This window comes from Manacus vitellinus, unplaced genomic scaffold (genome assembly GCF_001715985.3).
Source record: "Manacus vitellinus isolate BGI_N305 unplaced genomic scaffold, ASM171598v3 scaffold_4_pilon, whole genome shotgun sequence".
Classification (NCBI taxonomy): domain Eukaryota; kingdom Metazoa; phylum Chordata; class Aves; order Passeriformes; family Pipridae; genus Manacus; species Manacus vitellinus.
In genome coordinates, this window is record NW_021940604.1 from 32,249,056 (window position 1) to 32,267,023 (window position 17,968).

Consider the following 17,968-nt stretch of genomic DNA (forward strand, 5'->3'; position numbering starts at 1 on the left):
CCGTGAGTCCTGGACTGCTGTGTATGAACTCTGTAACACTGAGGTCAAGATCAGCCTAAAATCCTCAGAGGGCTGGCAAGCATTAACTGAATTGAAGGCAGAAAACAGCAGCATGCCAGGAGTTAGTAAAAAGGACAATTACTAAGAAGAGAAGCTTAGAAGCAGCAGGTTGAAGCATCAAAAACATGCAGTTCTATGGTTACAAGTAATGTGTAAGTAATGGATTTATTATTACTATTTTATATTCTGGACCAGTATTTCAGTCTCAGTCAATATTTCTGCGTTAAATAACTGCCCTTTTAAACATGTAAAAAAGATCTCCAGAAACAAAGAAGCAAGCAGCACTGTTATAAATGCAAAACGCTGCTTTAGTACGAAGCACAAGACTCACCTCTGTTTCTGACTTAATTTGATTCCATAAAGACTGACAAGTAACAAACCGCAACTCAGTATCCTCTGAATCATCCTTTCTGTTTCCGAAATCATGAGCTAGAAACACAGAAAGCAAAGGAAAGCACAAATAAGCTTATGAAAACAAAACATTTTTTTTTTCTTGAGAATAAAACAACTGAAACGAACTTCTTAATATACATATATATTCAGGGGAGATGACTTTTCTCTTAACCAATTAATTAACTGTTGGTATCTGGTAGAATAAGTGAGGGAACAAGCAGAATATATTATCCAAGTAGGCAGGCAAAAAGTAAAAAACTGACTTCCAGTCTCATATGAGCTAAAAGCTAAATCAGAGCAAACAGCCTTTATTATTAAAATTAAACAAAAGTTAAAAAAAAATCTTTTCCTTGCTTCAGAAAGTTTTGTAGGTCTCTTTCACCTATAAAATATTCAATCCTCCTTCACTATCAGCAGTGGTTTGATCTCTAGAAAAGAACCAGTTGATGAGCACAATCTCACAAAACACTAAAATCACCCAAAACAGCAATATAATTGATGAACAAGAAGCATCCCTAATCCTCCATTTTCATTGTCTCCCCTGAACTATCACCTCATTTGTATCCCTAAGAAAAATCATTTAAAATACATAACCCACTCTGATTACACATCTTAGGTTTTTAGCTGAAGAAGATCTAGCCACCACATTATTGGTAACATACCAAGGCATAATATACTTTTTTACACAACCAAAACTCAAACTATAGGTGCAAATATGCTCAGAAGGCCTTTTGTGGAGTTTAACAGTATTATCAACTATTGATAACAGAAGTTTCACAACTGAAACTTCACAGGATTGGGTTTCCAGATGGGATGGATGCACATCAAAGTACTGTTTTAGAACAACACTAACCAAATGTTGTGAGAAACCAAACTAGCTCACCTCTGCCTCATTTTTAGTTCAGTCAAATTTATTTTCCTGCCTCAAAGCATTTGCTAACTAGAACAACATGTTTAGTAGTTTATCCAAATATTACTAAGCCTGCAAAACTGAAAACGTAATATCCAGTAAGGGGCAAAATTTCAACGTGGTTTAAGTGCACAGGTTCTGGTTGTTGGTTTATTTATCTTGCAATGACAGATTGGATTCTACTCCACTGTCTCTCATTCACTGAGCTACAGATGTCACAACTTCCACAGTAAAAATAATTTGGGTTTAATATTAAAGAAGATGTTACAGTAGGTAATGGATGAGAGCCTGTGGTGATTTCCACAAAAATCTGGCCCTATTAATTTCCCCTCCACCTTTTTCATACAAATTGTCACACCTTTTGACAGCTCTGGTGATGCTAAAAGTAGTTTAACCTGGGAATAAGAACTGTAAGTTTCCTAATCAAATCTCAATCAGCAATTATTCAAGAAGCATTATTTGTGGCTCCAATAAGAGTCAGTCTTGTTCAGTCTTCCTCAAATGACAACACACCTAAATACACATCTAGAGAAAATGTATGCAGCAAATACAGAAGCCATGGGATCTTCACAAGTGGTTTTTCTTTCTTCTTTTACAAGAAACTCAGGCAAACTACACAGAAAATAAGACTTATGGATGGGATATAAATTTCTGACTCCCATAGCTTAAAAGTGACTCATTGTTTATCAGTTAGTAAACAATTTATGGCAGCATTGTATGGAGTTTTCTCGTAACAAAATGTGCAAAGACAATGACAGCCATACAGTCTTGATTGCTGGAGATGAAAAAAACCACATTTACAGTAGCAAATAATTTGGTTATGTTCCTCCAAAGAAATGAGTTTTCAGCAATCAAGAAGCAACAGAAAACCTCATGCAGCTATGATAGAACTCATTATACAAATTCAATTAGATGTGATGAACTTTCCAGGATTAACCCTTCTCAAGCACAGGAACATATATAAAAATGCACTAACCTGTACTCTGAGACAATTTTCTCTTCTTGGCACTTGGTTTAAAAACAAAGCAGCCCTAGAGAATAGCAAAAAAAATACAGACTTCAATATGAGCATCATTTTAACTGGCTCCTGAGGCCACTTTATTATCCTTTAATTTCAGTGCTCCATTAAACCAATAATTTGAACTGAATTGCCAGCCTCTTAAGAATATCAAGTTACATATTGTCCCTATATATTCCTGTTTCAAGCTGTAACACTAGTGAAAGCAGTATCCCAGCACACTTGTGAGGAACTTTTACATCTTTCCACAACATTCTGCAATTTAGCCATCAGCTATAACAGCAGCATATTCTTTAAAAGTCTCAAAACCTCCAACAGGTTTGGAATTAAGAGGTAATTATTCCCTGAGGACACATCAGCACAGTTTCAGTCAAAAACAAAAGGCAAGAGGCTGAGATGAACAGGTGATCCGGAACAATGCAATGAGTATTACTAAGTTACAAAAGCAAATGACACGCCTAAGCTAGAGGAAAACTGCATCCCAACTCAAAGAAGTAGATAGTTAGAAGCAGAATGACAAATGGTTTCAAAAGGGTTCAGATAAAAACCCCTGTTCCAAGGAATTCCTCCAGATAGAAGGCATTTCCCAGTTAGACCTCTTTCATCACAAAGTATTAAGTTTTGAATTCCAGGAGATTTTTTTCATTTTCCTCTAGAAAATTGGAAATTTCTTCCCTCACCCTCTCTACAGAAGCTCATTTCTTTTGTAGAGTTATAATGATTTCCTATATATCAGAAATCTTAAAACTCTCCCTGTAAGGTTCTTATGCTACAGCTAGGGGGAAGGAAACACATAAGTGTTGAAAATAAACAAACTGATTCAATCCTATATTTCTCAATGGAGATGCTAATACAAGCAAGGATTACTGAACGTGACCTAGGATAGTTCAGCCACTAGTGTAAGAATGATGTAGTGAAAATCAAACACCAGAGTTATATTCAATTCTGATCACAGTCGCCACTCTGTTGCGTGACTTCAGACATTTCCTTTCTTATACAAGTAAGACATTACATTGACCTTCACTGAAAAACAGCCTTATAAACTGGAGATGCCTTCAGATACTTTCCATTTTACCATATATATTAAGAAGCATTTAAAACCAGCTGGACAAAAGTTATGGTTATTCTACAGGTGCTAAACACTCCGGAACGATTCCACTGCAAAAACTTAACATACGGATTTATTTATGCTGCTGTATGCACAACAGGAGCACAAATGGAATTGGCCAGAATAACTGTAAATCACTTATATAAAAGAAAAATATATGCTTAATGAAACTAAACACAAATACTATTGAATGCTTTACAAGCATTGGATTTCCCCACACCACTGAATGTAGCTGAGATCAGAACATAAAACTGCAAAGTACTACACAAAGGACTTGGGAGGCAAAGTGGAGCGACACATTTCACTACCGAACTAAAAGGCAACAGCCATTTTCTGAAGAGAAATCCACCAGTTTTGGATTAAGTTATAAGTTTATTTGGAAGCGCTTCCCTTCGCTCCTGAGAGTAATAATCTGCACAGCAACTTCCACACCAAAGGATCCAGCTACACATCGCAACTGAGTGAAAAACAATGTAACAGCAGTCTTGCGATGATAAAACAGATGCTGTGAAACCACTGCTGTTGTTCACTATATGATCAAGCACGAGACTAAATGTCAGATGTTTCAATATAACATTTTAAGTCTCGCTATGCATTAACACTCTGATGAATGCACTGTCCCTACTGCCAGCCCTGACTACTGGCCAGATAAAAGCTTTCACTTCGGAAATACCAAGGCAATAACAGACATTTAACATCACCTGTGGGTGACAGCACTTTAATCTTTATTTCTGCATTGAATTAGTTTTGGGGACAGAAGCAACGAGCCTTCGAAAGCGGAAGCAAGAAGTGCCAACAGACTTCAGCTGACAAAACGTACAGGCGCTACAGCTCCGCTCTGCTCCGCTCCAGCGAAGCGTTTCTGTTGTGCCAACGGGAGAGCGGAGCAGGTGGATGGATGGATGACCATGTGTCAGTCACCAATCATGGTGTGATTCCTGGGGATGTTCTGGGCAGGACTAAGAGCTGGGCTCGATGATCCTTGTGGATCCCTTCCACCTCAGAGTATTCTGTGATTCCGTGTGAATGCGGTGAGGACGGAAAGCGCCCTGGGCAAAAACAGGGCCCGGAGGGAGCCGGCGCACGGAAAGCCACCAAAGCTTTGGGAAGGGACGGGCAGCGGAATGGGGCAACGGGGAACCTGGGCACAAGGGACGCGGGAAACAGCGGCGAACGGAGGAGGCGGGAAGAGGAGCAGGCGCAGGGCGCGGCGGGCGATACCGCAGGTCCAGCTCGTCCAGCTCCTCCAGCAGCCGCACAACCCCCGCTGCTCCCTGGGGAGACCCCCGCCCTCTCTCCCACGCCTCACCTTGGATACGGAGCACGTGCTCATGTCGCCCCGCGCCCCGGCGTTATCGGACATGAGGAGGAGGAGAAGGAGGAGGAAAAAGGACGCCTCGGGACTTTGGCGCACGCGCGCTCCCGGCGCGTCCCCTCCGCCTCCCCCCGTAACGCGAGGGTGGTACGGCCCGGGCCGCCCCCTGGGCGGGCGGAAGGAGCGGCGCGGGGGGGCGGGGCGGCCGCGGAGGTTCCGCCGGGCGGCGCGGCCATGGCGGCGGGGTCTTGGCGCAGGAGCATCGCCGCCCAGGTACGCGCCGCTCCTTCCCCCGGCTCGGAGGGGCAGTGCGCCGCGACCGACACATCCCCTTCGCACCCTCACTACGAGTCCCCCCACACTGCCCGGGCGTCTCGCAGTGGGCGCGACCCACAGCCGAGCTGGGATTGGGATAAACTGAGTGAGGTGTAGCGACCATCCCTGGAAGGGTTCAAGGCCAAGTTGGATGGGGCCCTGAGCAACCTGGTCTAGGGGAAGGTGCCCCTGCTCGTGACAGGGAGTTGGAACTTTAAGGTCTTAAAGGTCACTTCCAACCCAAACCATTCTGCCACTCCATGATTACTTCGGTCGGTAATGGCACGGGAGGGTCTGACGAGATCCTTTGTGGGGAAAAAAACCCCCAACCCTCTGTGGTGTTTTGCCTTTCTAAGGCTCCTTTAACATTTCTTGAGTTTGTATTGCATATTTTATTCTATTGTTCATAATATTTAATAAGTCTTTCCTGTTTCACCTGGGTTTAAATTTGCTTTCAAATACAAACAATGTGTCCTCTATAGGTATTTAAACAGGAAGCAGTATTTTTCCTTGGGTTTTTTTTGTTTGGTTGGGTTTTTTTGTTTGTTCGAGGGTTTTTTGGTTTGTTTGTGTTTGTCGTGGTTTTTTTCTTCTTAAGCCAAGTCGTTCTTTATTTCCAATTTAGCTTTCGAAGGTTTTGGATCTGCCACCAGAAAATTTAATAAAGTCCATATCTGCCGTTCCCGTCTCCAAAAAACGGTAGTTGTTTACATTTTATCTTACAATGCTATGTCATGTTTTATTATTTTATGTCATGCTTATTATTGCAAGAGCTTAACTCTAGGGAAAAAGAAATACAGAAAAAAACCCAAACCTTATGTACCAATTTAATTGTAAGAAGATAGTTCAGTCTAATCAAATCACTGTATTTTTTCAAGCAAGCTCAAAATAATTTTTTAAAAACCTGTACGAATTACGGGCAGTGCTTGAATGGCAAATGCTTCAGCATTAATGATCTGAATGTGAAACTGCTTAGAACCAATGTGAAGTTATAATGGGATTTTTTTTCAGTGTCCTGCTCAAGAGTGGTAATGATGTTAGCAAGTAAATTACACTCACTCATAAGCATAGTTTTTGTTTATTCTGAAACAGTGTTCTTACCATATCTATTTTTTTATTGTATTAGAGCAAAGGTAATATTTGGTCTTCTATTGCAGCTTTCTAAACATAGTAAACTTTCAGATATATGTGTCTGGGTTAGGCTTGGCAACTAGAGCTGTCATATGCAGAAGTCAGCTTGGATCTTCTGGATCTCCCCAGCATTGCAACAGGGTTTTTTTCCTGATTTTCATATGTGCTTTTTTTCAGGCATGTTGCTGATTTCCAGCTCTCCATTGCTTCTGTAATAGAAAACAGTTCTAGTGATTGCTTAGCACAAGACTTGAATCTTCAAGCTCAGAAGCTGGCTGAAAGGGTATGCTAATGCATTCATCACATATTTATGCAATAAGAAACTTACAGACTAGAGCTGTAAGAGGCATCATAAGGTAAAAAGTGTTCTTTTTCCAAGCATCTATCTGGGTCGGACTAGTTTGATGACTACTTGTAATTGTACACAGAATCTTCACAGGGAATTGGAGAAGCAGTTTGAGGTTCTCTTGAAATTGTTGGTTTCAAATAGTTTGAGAGAAATAATACTGGTGGTGGAGTTAGGTGGGTATCTAAAGGGTGTGCCATGGTCTGTACTGTTGCCAGCATTTGAGGAAGAAATGGAGCTTGGAAAACTAAAGGTGCAAAATCCAGCACTAGAAAAACAATGGGTAAATTTAGCCTTTGAGACAAACAGGCCAAACTTTCAAATCCCTAGCTGCTTGAAATTGAGTTTTCTTAGAACAGGAATTTTTTTCGGGGGTGCTAGTTTGGTAAATCTTAGTAATTGAGATATTAAGACTAACTGCAGCATAAAAAAAGAAGAAGCCTGAAAAACAAGGTCTACAGAAGTGACACAAATGTTGAAGGATGGAAGGAAATAAAAATCTGGAGAAGCTGGCATGCCTAAAGTTGAAAAAAAAGTGGCAATCGGAAGGGTGATGCTAAGGTTTTAGAGATCATTCGTGCCAAAAAAAAAATTCACAATCTAAAGCTGTGTTGCTGATGTCAATGCAGAGGAGTATAAACTAGGAAATTGCCAGCAAGTGTGAAAAGGAATCAGTGGGATTGCTCTACAATCAGAAGTTAAAAAGGAGAAATAAACCCAGTTGTAATACTATTGAGAAGCTATACTATTTTTCATCTCATTTTTCTCTGCTGAGATGTTGAAGATGTCCATAACTTGGACCTGTTTCTTTAACAAGATAAGTATCCTGACTCAGGTGAAAGAACTGATGGTACACAGATGTACAACCAAAAGTTCTGAAGCAGCTTAAAGATTTTCTGGACCCATAAAATAATTGAGGTGGGAAAGGACCTCAGGAAGTTATCTGTTCCCATCTCCTCCCCAGTGCAGGTTGTTGAAGATATTTGGATGAGGTTGCTGAGGACTTTTAAAATTAAATCAGGTGTTGAAAGCCTCTAAAGATCTGACAACCTCCTTTGTAATCTGTTTCAATGACTACATTGTCGTGGGAACAAGTTTTTTATCCTGTGTCCAGTCTTTCATTTTAAAAACAGCTGCTATTCCCAGTGTTTAGGAAGCTGAAAATTGCCTCCCTCCTTTATTGTTTGTGGCTTATTAAATAAACCTGGGACATTTAGCCCTAAAGCTTTATATGGAGGAGCAATTGTAACAGTAAAGAACAGACCATCAGTGTAAGCTCCCAAATTGCATAGACCATGCCAGTTAGAAAAGAATCCATAATCTCTTAGGAATGTTTTTTGTTGAGTGATGAATAAAGGAGATGCATTTAGTATAATTTGTTTAAATTGGTCATATCTTCTACAAAGAAGTGAGCAGTGTATAAACTAACAAAGTAAGACTATGTATCTAAAACTATCAGAAAAATGCAGGCAGTTACCAGTTTTTGTCATGACAAACAGTTGTTGGAGTGCCTTAATATTCAGCAGTATGCTCTTAGTCACTTCTGAGGAAATAGGTCACAATGTTTGAAATAAAGATATTTAGGTTAGGCAGAAGAGGTGGAAATTTTTCCCGTTGACTAAAATAGTCTAAGTAATACAGCAGCGTGGTACTAAATGAAACATAATGTGCTCTGGGTGCTGAGAATTGTGTGTCGAAAGGGTCTTGTTTCCATGGGCTTTTGATTTCATCTGGCTGGCTAATTCTTGTTTTGTTTTTGTGCTCTTAGTTCTTTGTGCAGGGGACATTGTGCTGGGGGTTTCTGTGCCTTTGTACAGCACAGTGGCATTTTGGTCCAAGCCTTGGGCATGGGGACATCTGGTTACTAAAGAACCACAGGGCAGTTGGAGGAGAGGTTGTTAAAGCTATGGAGGGGCCAAATCAGCTCTCATGTTAAAGAGATGAAAACTACTGACATGACAAATGACAAATGTAGAAAACATTTATCAGAACAAATGTTATGGAGAAAGTCCGGTGTATATTTCTGTTTTTTCTGTGCCCCATAAGTAGAAAGGACCTTCTGTAAAACAGTAAAATGGGAAATTCAGCATCAAAACAGTAAATGTTTGGGGATTTTTTTATGTAGCTTGTGAATTAACACTGGTATTTGTTATTATCAGAGCTTGTGAAGGTTAAAGAACTTCAAGGCTAGCTGTCATTTCTCCTGGTTAGGTCAGTGTCTAAGCTGGAGACCTAGCATGGGGGTACAATTTCCTCTTCATGCTGATGAGCTTCAGTAGAAATGTATAGCTTGCCTCTCAAAGATTTTAACCAAGTGATAAGGTTTGTGTCATTTCTTTATATGCTTTTCATCCCTCTTTTTCTTTTTTTTTTTTTTTGACAATTTCTTGGCTATGAAAGCTAGTTTAATAAGAAGCTCTCAAACCTGAGAGGTTGAGATCCAAAACTCTCAGCCCATGAAGAGGCCCAAATTTGTGTTGACATTAGGTGTTGTTTGCCCAGATATGCCTTATGGGTTCAGAATTTTCAAAACATGGATAGTTGTAATTAAAATTTTTAATAAATTGCCCTTTTAACATCTTTATTTTATACAGAATCACAGAATATTCCGAGTTGGGAGGGACTCACAAGAATTATCCAGTCCAGCTCTTAAGTGAATGGTCCATATGGGGATTGAACCCACGACCCTGTTGTTATCAGCACCATGCTCTAACCAACTGAGCCAGTCTTAGGGTGTATTTTGTGTCACTGGGCACTGCAGCCTGTTGTCACTAAACTTTTTTTTGTTGTTTTTGTTAAGTGCTGTCAGGTACTGTGTAAGTTGTCAAATGTATCTCAGCTTTTGTCTGTACCAAGAGTTCAACTACTGCTCCCAGTCAAAAGAAAACACAGACCGTGCACAGGCAGGAGCTGAAATAGAACATACGTGTGACACTTCAAGCCGAGTTGTATTCAGACCTATTAAGCATGGATGGGAAATAATAAAATCATTCCTTTTCCAGCAGGATTGATGAAAATGATCCATTTCTGATTGCTTCAAACTAGCAAATAACATTTAATGTTTACAGTGGACTAAATCAATATTTATAGTGGATTGAATTACAGTTTTCCAGTTTACCTGTTTTCAGGTAGAGTTTCTGTTTTATTTTGTTCTTTTAGCTAAAATGTGATGCTGTAGTGAGTGAAATCAGCGCTGGTCCAGGAACAGTGAACTTTACAATAAACAGGGAATTATTAGCAAAGGTGAGTAGTATCTTTCAGGTGCTTTAAGGTAAAAATAAATTCTTCAGTATAAAACTATAGAATACCTACTGTTGTCTTGAAAAGGTATTTTTTTTGTAAAACTGTCTTTCATAAGTTCTCTTCGAAGATCTCTGTTGCCGATTTGTTATGTAGGCCTAGAGTTTGGAATGAGGGTCAGAAAGTTTATCCTTATGAGGAAACAAGGTATCTACTGTTCACTGATAACCATAACTCCTCTTTTTTTCCCCTCTCTCTGCTTTAAAATGCAGGCTTGGTTACTTGGTTATATCTTTGAGTTTCTACAGTTTACAACACAAAAGTTTTGATCTGGCATGTAAAGAGACTTCTTTTTACCTCAAATAAAAATATTTGATAGCAGATCTATTATTACACTTCACTAAAAAAAAATTAGGAAAACGAAGGAAGATGTATTCCTCGACATTCTGACTGAAGGTACATACCTAATGCTTATAACCGAGCCAATGGATATTAGTGTTGGCTGATTAAAGAAGCCACAGTTCTTGAGGATAAGTGGCCTCAAGTCTGGAATAAGGCAAAGGCACTTCCAAAGAAATTTTTCATGTCATGGAAGAGGAAGAAAATTTGCTAGTGAACATAAGGGTTGTTACTGGATGCTTTTTATAACCAATGGTCCAGGAAATTCTTTAGTTTTTTTTTTTTCATCTATACGCAGTAAGTTAAACCAGCTGGATCTGATTGGAAATAGAGGCATGGGAGTTTGGCTCAAAATTGCTAAAATAAAACAAAAATATTTAAAACCAGTAGCGAAAGGAAGATATAGAATCATAGAATAGATTGGGTTGGAAAAGACCTCCAAGATCATCAAGTCCAACCCCTGAACCATCTCCAATTACTATATCATGGCACTAAGGGCCACGTCCAGTCTCTTTTTAAAAACCTCCAGGGATGGTGAATCCACCACCTCTCTCGGTAGGCCATTCCAATGCCTGATAACCCTCTCTGTAAAGAATTTCTTCCTAACATCTAACCTAAACCTCCCCTGGCAGAGCTTGAGCCCATGTCCCCTTGTCCTATTGTTGGTTGCCTGGCAGAAGAGACCAACCCCTGCCTGGCCATAACCTCCCTTCAGGTAGTTGAAGAGAGTGATGAGGTCGCCTCTAAGCCTTCTCTTCTCCAGACTAAACAACCCCAGCTCCCTCAGCCTCTCCTCATAGCTCAGGCTGTAAGAGTAGTGTGACAGTTGTACTCTGGATTATTTTGAAGAGCTTCATAAAGATATGTGGATGACTGGTACTGTTAGACTGGGGACTGAATGAAAGCATTGCTAAACCAGTTCAACTAACTTGTTCAGCTAACAACTAATGTTGTGTTGTTGTTCATGGCCGTAATCTATAGGATTAACAATTCTTGTGGAAAATGATATTGTGGTCTGAGAAAAATAACTACATGTGAATTAGGGGCAAGAAATCAGGTCTTACCTAATACTGGTGAAGCCCTTTTCCCATCAGGACTTCCACTTAGGCTTGCAGTCCTCTTTTCCTGAATAAAAAGATCCTTTTTTGTCGTGTTTTGCATAGGCATACCTATCAATCAGTTGCTTTATCCCTTTAATTTTTCATTAGCTATTTATAGTCAATCCATCTTGATAAGTACATAGCACTGAAAGAGTAGCTTGAGCTAAATTTTATTTATGGGTAGGATTTCACGAGGTGCTTTATCTGTAGCAATTCTAGTCAGTTTAATGGTTCAAGCAAAACTGTGTCTGGCTTAATAGAGTTTTGCTGGAAAACATATGTGGAATTAGGACATGTAATTTTGCATTATGTCACTGAGGAGAGAGGAAAGACTAGCTGTAACTTTTGCTGATAAAGAGAATAGGTCTATGAGTAAATTTTGTGTGTGTCTAGCTTAACGTGTGCCTTCTTGGGTGTCACAGTAAGAACAGAATAAAAATGTTTTCTACAGATGCTTTTCCTTTAAAAAAAAAATTATTCATTATCTATTGCAGAAAAATTTTAAAGTGATTTTTTAAGGGGGGGGGAAGGAAAGTTTCCACTGAATGAAATGAGATTTCCACTTTGGTTCGCTTTCTTAAAGCCTCCTGTTGTCTTCAGGAAGCTTGGCCAATGCATACAGCTTCATATATGTAGTGGATTGACCCTGGCTGGATGCCAGATACTCACTAAAGCCTCTCTCTCACTCCCTTCTGCAACTGGACAAAGGAGAGAGAAATTATAATGATATAATGAAGGATTCATGAGTTAAGATAAGGATTGGGAGAGAGATCACTTACTGATCACTGTCACAGGCAGAACAGAGTCAAAAAAACCCTAAATCTATTGCTAACAGAATCATATCAGGAGAATGAGAAGTAAACAAATCTTAAAAACACCTTCCCCCAATCCCTCCTCCTTCCCAGTGCAGGGAGACAGGGAACGGGGTTACGGTCAGTTGTTGTTTCTGCCACTGCTCAGGGAGAGGAGTCCTCCTCCTGCTCCTGTGGGGTCCCTCCCATGGGAAACAGTCCTTCATGGACCTCTCTGGCGTGAGTCCATCTCTCGGGCAACAGTTCTTCATGAAACTGCTGCCCCATGGGTCACTCTTCCATGGGGTGCAGTCCTTCAGGAACAAGGTGCTCCAACGTGGGTCCCCCAAAGGGCCACAAGTCCTACCAGGAAAACTTGCTCCAGCGTGGCCTCCTCTCTCCATGAGTTAGCAGGTCCCTGTCAGGACCCTGTTCCAACACAGGCCTCCCACGGAGTCACAGCCTCCCACAGGCATCTACCTGCTCTGGCATGGACTCCTCTGTGAGCTGCAGGTGAGTCTCTGCACCCCAATGGTCCTCCATGGGCTGCAGGGGCACAGCTGCTCCACCATGGGCTGCAGATGAACTTCAGCTCTGGCTCCTGGAGCACCTCCTCCTCCTCCTTCTGCACTGACCTTGGTGTCTGTGTTGTTGCTCACATGTTCTCCCTCTGCTCTTCCCTGGCTGGAATTACATCTGTGCAATAACTTTTTTCTTCCTTCTTAAATAAGTTATCACAGAGGCTTTACTGTCATTCCCGATTGGCTCGGCCTTGGCCAGCAGCGGGTCCCGTCCTGGAGCTGGCTGGCATTCACTGTTCAGGACATGGAGGAAGCTTCTGGAAGCTTCCAACAGAAGCCACCCCTGTAGCCCTGCTGCTACCAAAACATGGCCACAGAAAACCAGTACAATATATTGGGTTTGTAATGTATTGGCCTGTGTGACAAAGTGAAATATGTAGGGTATTTACAGGGACTGACTTTGCTGTATGAGCACATTACTGATAGTGTAGTCAGCATAGGATTCCTCTTCCCACAAACTGTGTTGAGGAAATATTTTAAGGTGTTACACACAGGCTCCATGCTTGCAAAGCAGGCATATTTTTGTGCAGACCATTCATAGTGGCATTACAGACTTGCAGGTGGGGGAAAAGAAGAAGGGGTGTTTTGATACATGAGGATTGAATAGTTGGCTTTCCTTGGCACTAAAGAAGCAGAAAATAGAAAGTTTTTACAAAATTCAGCCTTGATTTTCACCAAAACTCTGCCTACACTTTCTCTGACTTTTTTAGTTGGTCAGATACAGTTTTCAAAAGCTAATGGCATTTTCTTCTGCATATGAGACCTTGTTTGCTTGGCAGACCACCCATCTGATTGCTAATGTGGATAAAGAATGTGGATCAATCTCTTGTGTGGCCGGTAAACAGTTTTCCTGATGACGCTTTCTGTTGTTGAAACTTTCTTTTGTATTTTTTTTTAATCTTCCTTGTGCTTTAGGCTGTGTTGCAGCAGGTGTTCAAAGATGGCTCAGAGTATGGAGTAAAAAGTGAAATTTTCTCTGCAGTGCCTAGACAAAAGGCAGTGATTGAGTTCAGGTAAGCACATGTGAGGAGTCCTTTGAGAGAATTGGCTTGTCTGCTAATTGATATTTGCTGGTTGATATTCACTGCTGTAATGTATGATGCCTGTGATGTTAAATCGTATTTTTACAGTATTCAGCTGTATTTAATACTCTAATTAATGTTAATTTGCCAAGTAGAATATAAGTTATATTTAGGGAATTGAGGCTTTTTACCAGAATATATTTTTGATATTTAAGGGATTTATGCCTCACACTGCCCTCCACTAAGAATATTCTCATTTAGTGCATAGTAGCATTCAGTTTTTAAGTAAGCTTCTTTTATTTTGTTATCAAGAAACATGATCTGAATTTTCAGCCACTAATCTATTTCTTTTGTCACCTTAATACCTTTCTCCCTGACTTATTAAAGCAGACAGGCATTTATCCTGCTAAATCTTCTCTATTACTAGCCTCAAAATTTCTATCCAGTGCAATTTTGTTTACAGTCACTTGCTTGTGGAATGAAAAGTGGCTGACTCAGATCTTTTTATGGATAAGTATTTTTGTTCACTTATATTCCCTCTGCAGGCTTCTATAGTCATTGAAAGCAAACCTTTGGCTTTAATTTGAAGGGTGAATTTTCATAACTGAACTTCCATTTTGTTATCAGAACAAACAGTTGTGGGTACAGGGTTGTGTTCTTGTTTGATTTGGGGTTTTATGAGTGGGGCATCGTTGGAGAAGATGTGATTTCAGTTACTGATTCTTGTACACAAGATCTCCAGTCCTGGTATCAGATTTATCTCTAATAAAGGTGTGAAGAGAATGATCCATATGTCCGAAACATGTAAATAGTGAGAAGATATTTTCAGTTCTTTGTCACTAGTATAGTTGGGGGTTGGTTGTTTTGGATTTTTTGTTGCTGTTGGTTTTGGGGTGTTTTGTGGTTTCTTTTTTCCCTACAACACTAGTTGTTAACTGATATTGGACGAAAGGTTGGTTGGATAGGAAAATTTGCTGTCTAGAACAGAAGCTAATCAGGGAATCTTAAGAAAAAATTGAAAATGGTGGTTTTATTTCAGCTCTTCTGCTAGATGCATGAGTTCAATTATTTTGACTTGGTGATCTGGTAGTCTTGTCCATTGAACAAACATTATTTGTGAAAATTTGTTACAGCTCCCCTAATATTGCCAAAAGGTTTCACATAGGACATTTGCGTTCCACAATAGTAGGTAAGTGTGCATTTAACTGCCTTCCAAAAGGGCTTCTTTGTCTTCCTGTTTCACTTGACAGGGGAGCACTGCTAACCTTTCACTCCTCTGGTGGAGGGGCCACGTGAGGCTCAACTTGCTAATTAAAAACCTTTTGCTTATTATGCAGTGAAGAGAAGAAAGTGGTGTGTTGCTGGCAGATTTAAGTCACATGTAATGTAGTTTTATGACTGTGAATATTAAATTAAGTAGTTTTAAATTGCTCTACAAAGACATCCAATTCAGTTTTCATTGAGGTGTCATGAGTCCTTTGAATTTTAAATTCCTAATTTGCACTGGACTGCAGAGCAGTCAGATAGTTATGTCTTGGTGTCTGTCTTGGAAAAAGCTTACTTTTAATTACTTTATGGCAGTATTACTGGCACAGTTGCTGTAATTTCTAATGGTATAATTAATAAGTTTATTGTGCAGTACTCTAGTGACACATGGAAAACATTATTGCTCCCTCATTTCCCTCTCTCACAATAAAAACTAGTAGGTTATTAGTAGAAGATCCTACGGCATCTGTGCATCTAATATTGTGTTAGTCATGAAGTACTTAAAGTATCATGTATAATTATTAATTACATAAAGTTGATAATTGTGCCTCTTCATGGAGTGATAGTTGAGTGCGATTACTCTTTGTGTTCTAGTTCTTGACCCTTTGTTACAGGAAAAAACCCCACTTTGAAAAACAGTTCTGTAGATCAGTGTTTGTTCCGTGGTAAGAGAATGAATTAACTACAGAGAATGATTAACTACAGAGAATGTGATTGAGAGTAATTGCAAGCTGTGTAATACAGTGTTATAACAACAGAAGAAGAGAAAGTTTTCTGCATCCTTAACATCCGTATTGTAATTAAAAGACACCCTTGAAACACAGGAAAATGGAAGAAGGGATATGGGTATTTCTTCTTTGGAATTCCATGGCTGTTGCTAAGCTCAGGAGAGAGATGAGGGGCTTTTATTGTAACAATGGTTAGAACTAAGATGTCCTTATGTGATATGATAAGTTTGGGGTGTAGCACGTTAAGTGCAGAGCTCAGAACTGCCCCAACAGTGTACAGAGATTCAGGACTCGATGTTCTCTATTTGACATCACAGTTAACAGGAGTTTATGAATCTTGAGTGCTTGCCTAACCTCCTGGTATGAGGTTGCCTGACTCTGATGGAATTATGTATACATACTTGTATACACACATATTTGTGAGAGTACAAGAAGACTTTAAAAGGTGTTTTTTGTGATTGCGTACTTTGCAGATTGTGCATGCGCATACACCTGTGTATGTGTGAGATACTTTATGGCACTTTTCAAATGCATGACATTTCTTTTTCCGCTCAGAAAGGAACTCACTTTTTACTATTACTCCTACTATTGTTTTTAGTTGTGAAGTATTTTAGGAAATTCTATGGAGTAATCCATCTGATTGCTTTTCCTCTTCCTTTTGAATACAGATTATACAAACTGTATTCAAAAGTTTCTGTAGAAAACAGAAACTTTGTAGGCATGAGAAACTACCTACAACTGAATAGTAATATCTTATTTTTTTCCTTACCAGGGAATTTTATAGCAAATCTCAAACTTGCACTGGGACATGAAGTAGTAAGAATAAATTACCTTGGTGACTGGGGCATGCAGTTTGGTATGTTTTAATACTTGTTTATTCTGTCTCCTTTTCTACTGTATCACATGGTCTAGGTGTCCAGCTTCAGTTTTTCCTGGCCACTCTGCACTCATAAAGAGTGATATCCTGTTTCCATGCATGTAATATATAGTTAATTTCCTTAAAATATGAACAAAACAATCCAGACTGACTCATCAGCAGTATGACCTGCACTGCTGTACAAGAAATAACAGGAGGAAATTTACCCAACAGTTCCTCTGTCCCTCAGTAGCTCCTCTCTCAGATTACTTGTGTGTAGTTTGGGGGTTATTTTCTGAGTATGCTTGTTACACCTTTGGAGTCCTCATGGCTGAGCAGACTTCTGTTGCTGCCTCCAGACAAAAGGTGTACCTGTTACCGTAACTGTTGCACGTCTGCTGTGATCCTGTCTTCCTTATTCAGACTTCGCATGTGTAACACTTGTGGAAGAGTAAGCTTGCTAACTTGCCTAGGCCACAACAATAGAATAATTGTAACAATGTGTATTTTATATTTGGGTTGTGTCTGTGTGTGTTTGTGTGTTTTCTTTATGTGGAGTTTTTTTGTGTGTGTGTTTTTTTTTTGTTGTTGTTCCTTTTGGAAAGTAGTTCATTATTCACAGAGCATAATTAATTTCCACAACAACCAAATTTTGGCAGGTTGAGGCCCAGGGAGTTTGTATCTTTAAAGATATCCCTACACTTTCCCCAAAATATTCAACTTCTGCTTAAAATGTAGCACAAGAGAGGTGTATAGGTGGAGAATCTGCAAGTGAATAGGTTGTGGAAAACTATCAATCATGTATGCACACACATAGACACCCCTACCTCTTCTGAAATGTCCATTAGATAAGTGAGGACTGAAAAATCCTCTCATGTACAGCCTTGCATAGCTTGATATTTATTCCCTGACCACAGATCATTTAAGTCCAATTGCTGGATCTATAGCCATCCCTCTTTTATGGCAGCTGACCCATCCATAGAATTCACAACTTGGTTGACTTCTGTTAATCTTGCATTTTAAATTCATTTGTATCGTCCTCTTTTTTGTTTCTAATTTCTTCAAAAAAGCTGTTTTGACATATTTTCGGCATTTAAAAAAAAGCAGTCATCCTCACTTGCTCATTCTTTAAGGCTGGTACACATTTGAAAACTATAAAAATCCCCCACTTCTTTTGTAATAAGCTTTGGAAACTATTTTTGAATGGCAAACACAAAGTGCAGTGTCCATTAAGCAGTCACTTTTGCTTATTCCAGCCTTTATTCTGCCCCCTCCAGTTTCAATGGTACTGCTGTTTATGGGGACATCAAGGAATCAATTTTATGAACAGAGTTGGGTTATTAAATACTCTACTTTCACTCCATTTATGTATTTAGATTCCTAACTGTA

General features: G+C 39.7%; 2 protein-coding genes across 3 annotated transcripts in view; one reads left to right on the forward strand and one right to left on the reverse strand.

Moving 5' to 3' along the window:
* The window catches only part of ORC3 (origin recognition complex subunit 3), a 34,064-nt gene extending 29,186 nt beyond the window's left edge, over positions 1-4,878 (reverse strand). Inside the window, exons 1-3 of one of the 2 annotated variants that reach the window (XM_025895717.2) lie at positions 4,799-4,878; positions 2,340-2,394; positions 392-489 (exon numbers count right to left, since the gene is read on the reverse strand). In XM_025895717.2, the coding sequence (XP_025751502.1) occupies positions 392-489; positions 2,340-2,394; positions 4,799-4,852 (207 nt within the window). In that variant the 5' untranslated portion in view covers positions 4,853-4,878. The remainder of the gene's footprint in view (positions 1-391; positions 490-2,339; positions 2,395-4,798) is intronic. The other variant, XM_025895718.2, reaches the window with a different exon arrangement.
* Positions 4,879-5,007: 129 nt separating this feature from the next.
* The window catches only part of RARS2 (arginyl-tRNA synthetase 2, mitochondrial), a 35,576-nt gene continuing 22,615 nt past the window's right edge, over positions 5,008-17,968 (forward strand). Inside the window, exons 1-7 of the mRNA XM_018078137.2 lie at positions 5,008-5,077; positions 5,745-5,818; positions 6,428-6,533; positions 9,756-9,839; positions 13,623-13,720; positions 14,863-14,918; positions 16,496-16,579. Coding sequence (XP_017933626.1) covers positions 5,039-5,077; positions 5,745-5,818; positions 6,428-6,533; positions 9,756-9,839; positions 13,623-13,720; positions 14,863-14,918; positions 16,496-16,579 — 541 coding nt within the window. The 5' untranslated portion in view covers positions 5,008-5,038. The remainder of the gene's footprint in view (positions 5,078-5,744; positions 5,819-6,427; positions 6,534-9,755; positions 9,840-13,622; positions 13,721-14,862; positions 14,919-16,495; positions 16,580-17,968) is intronic.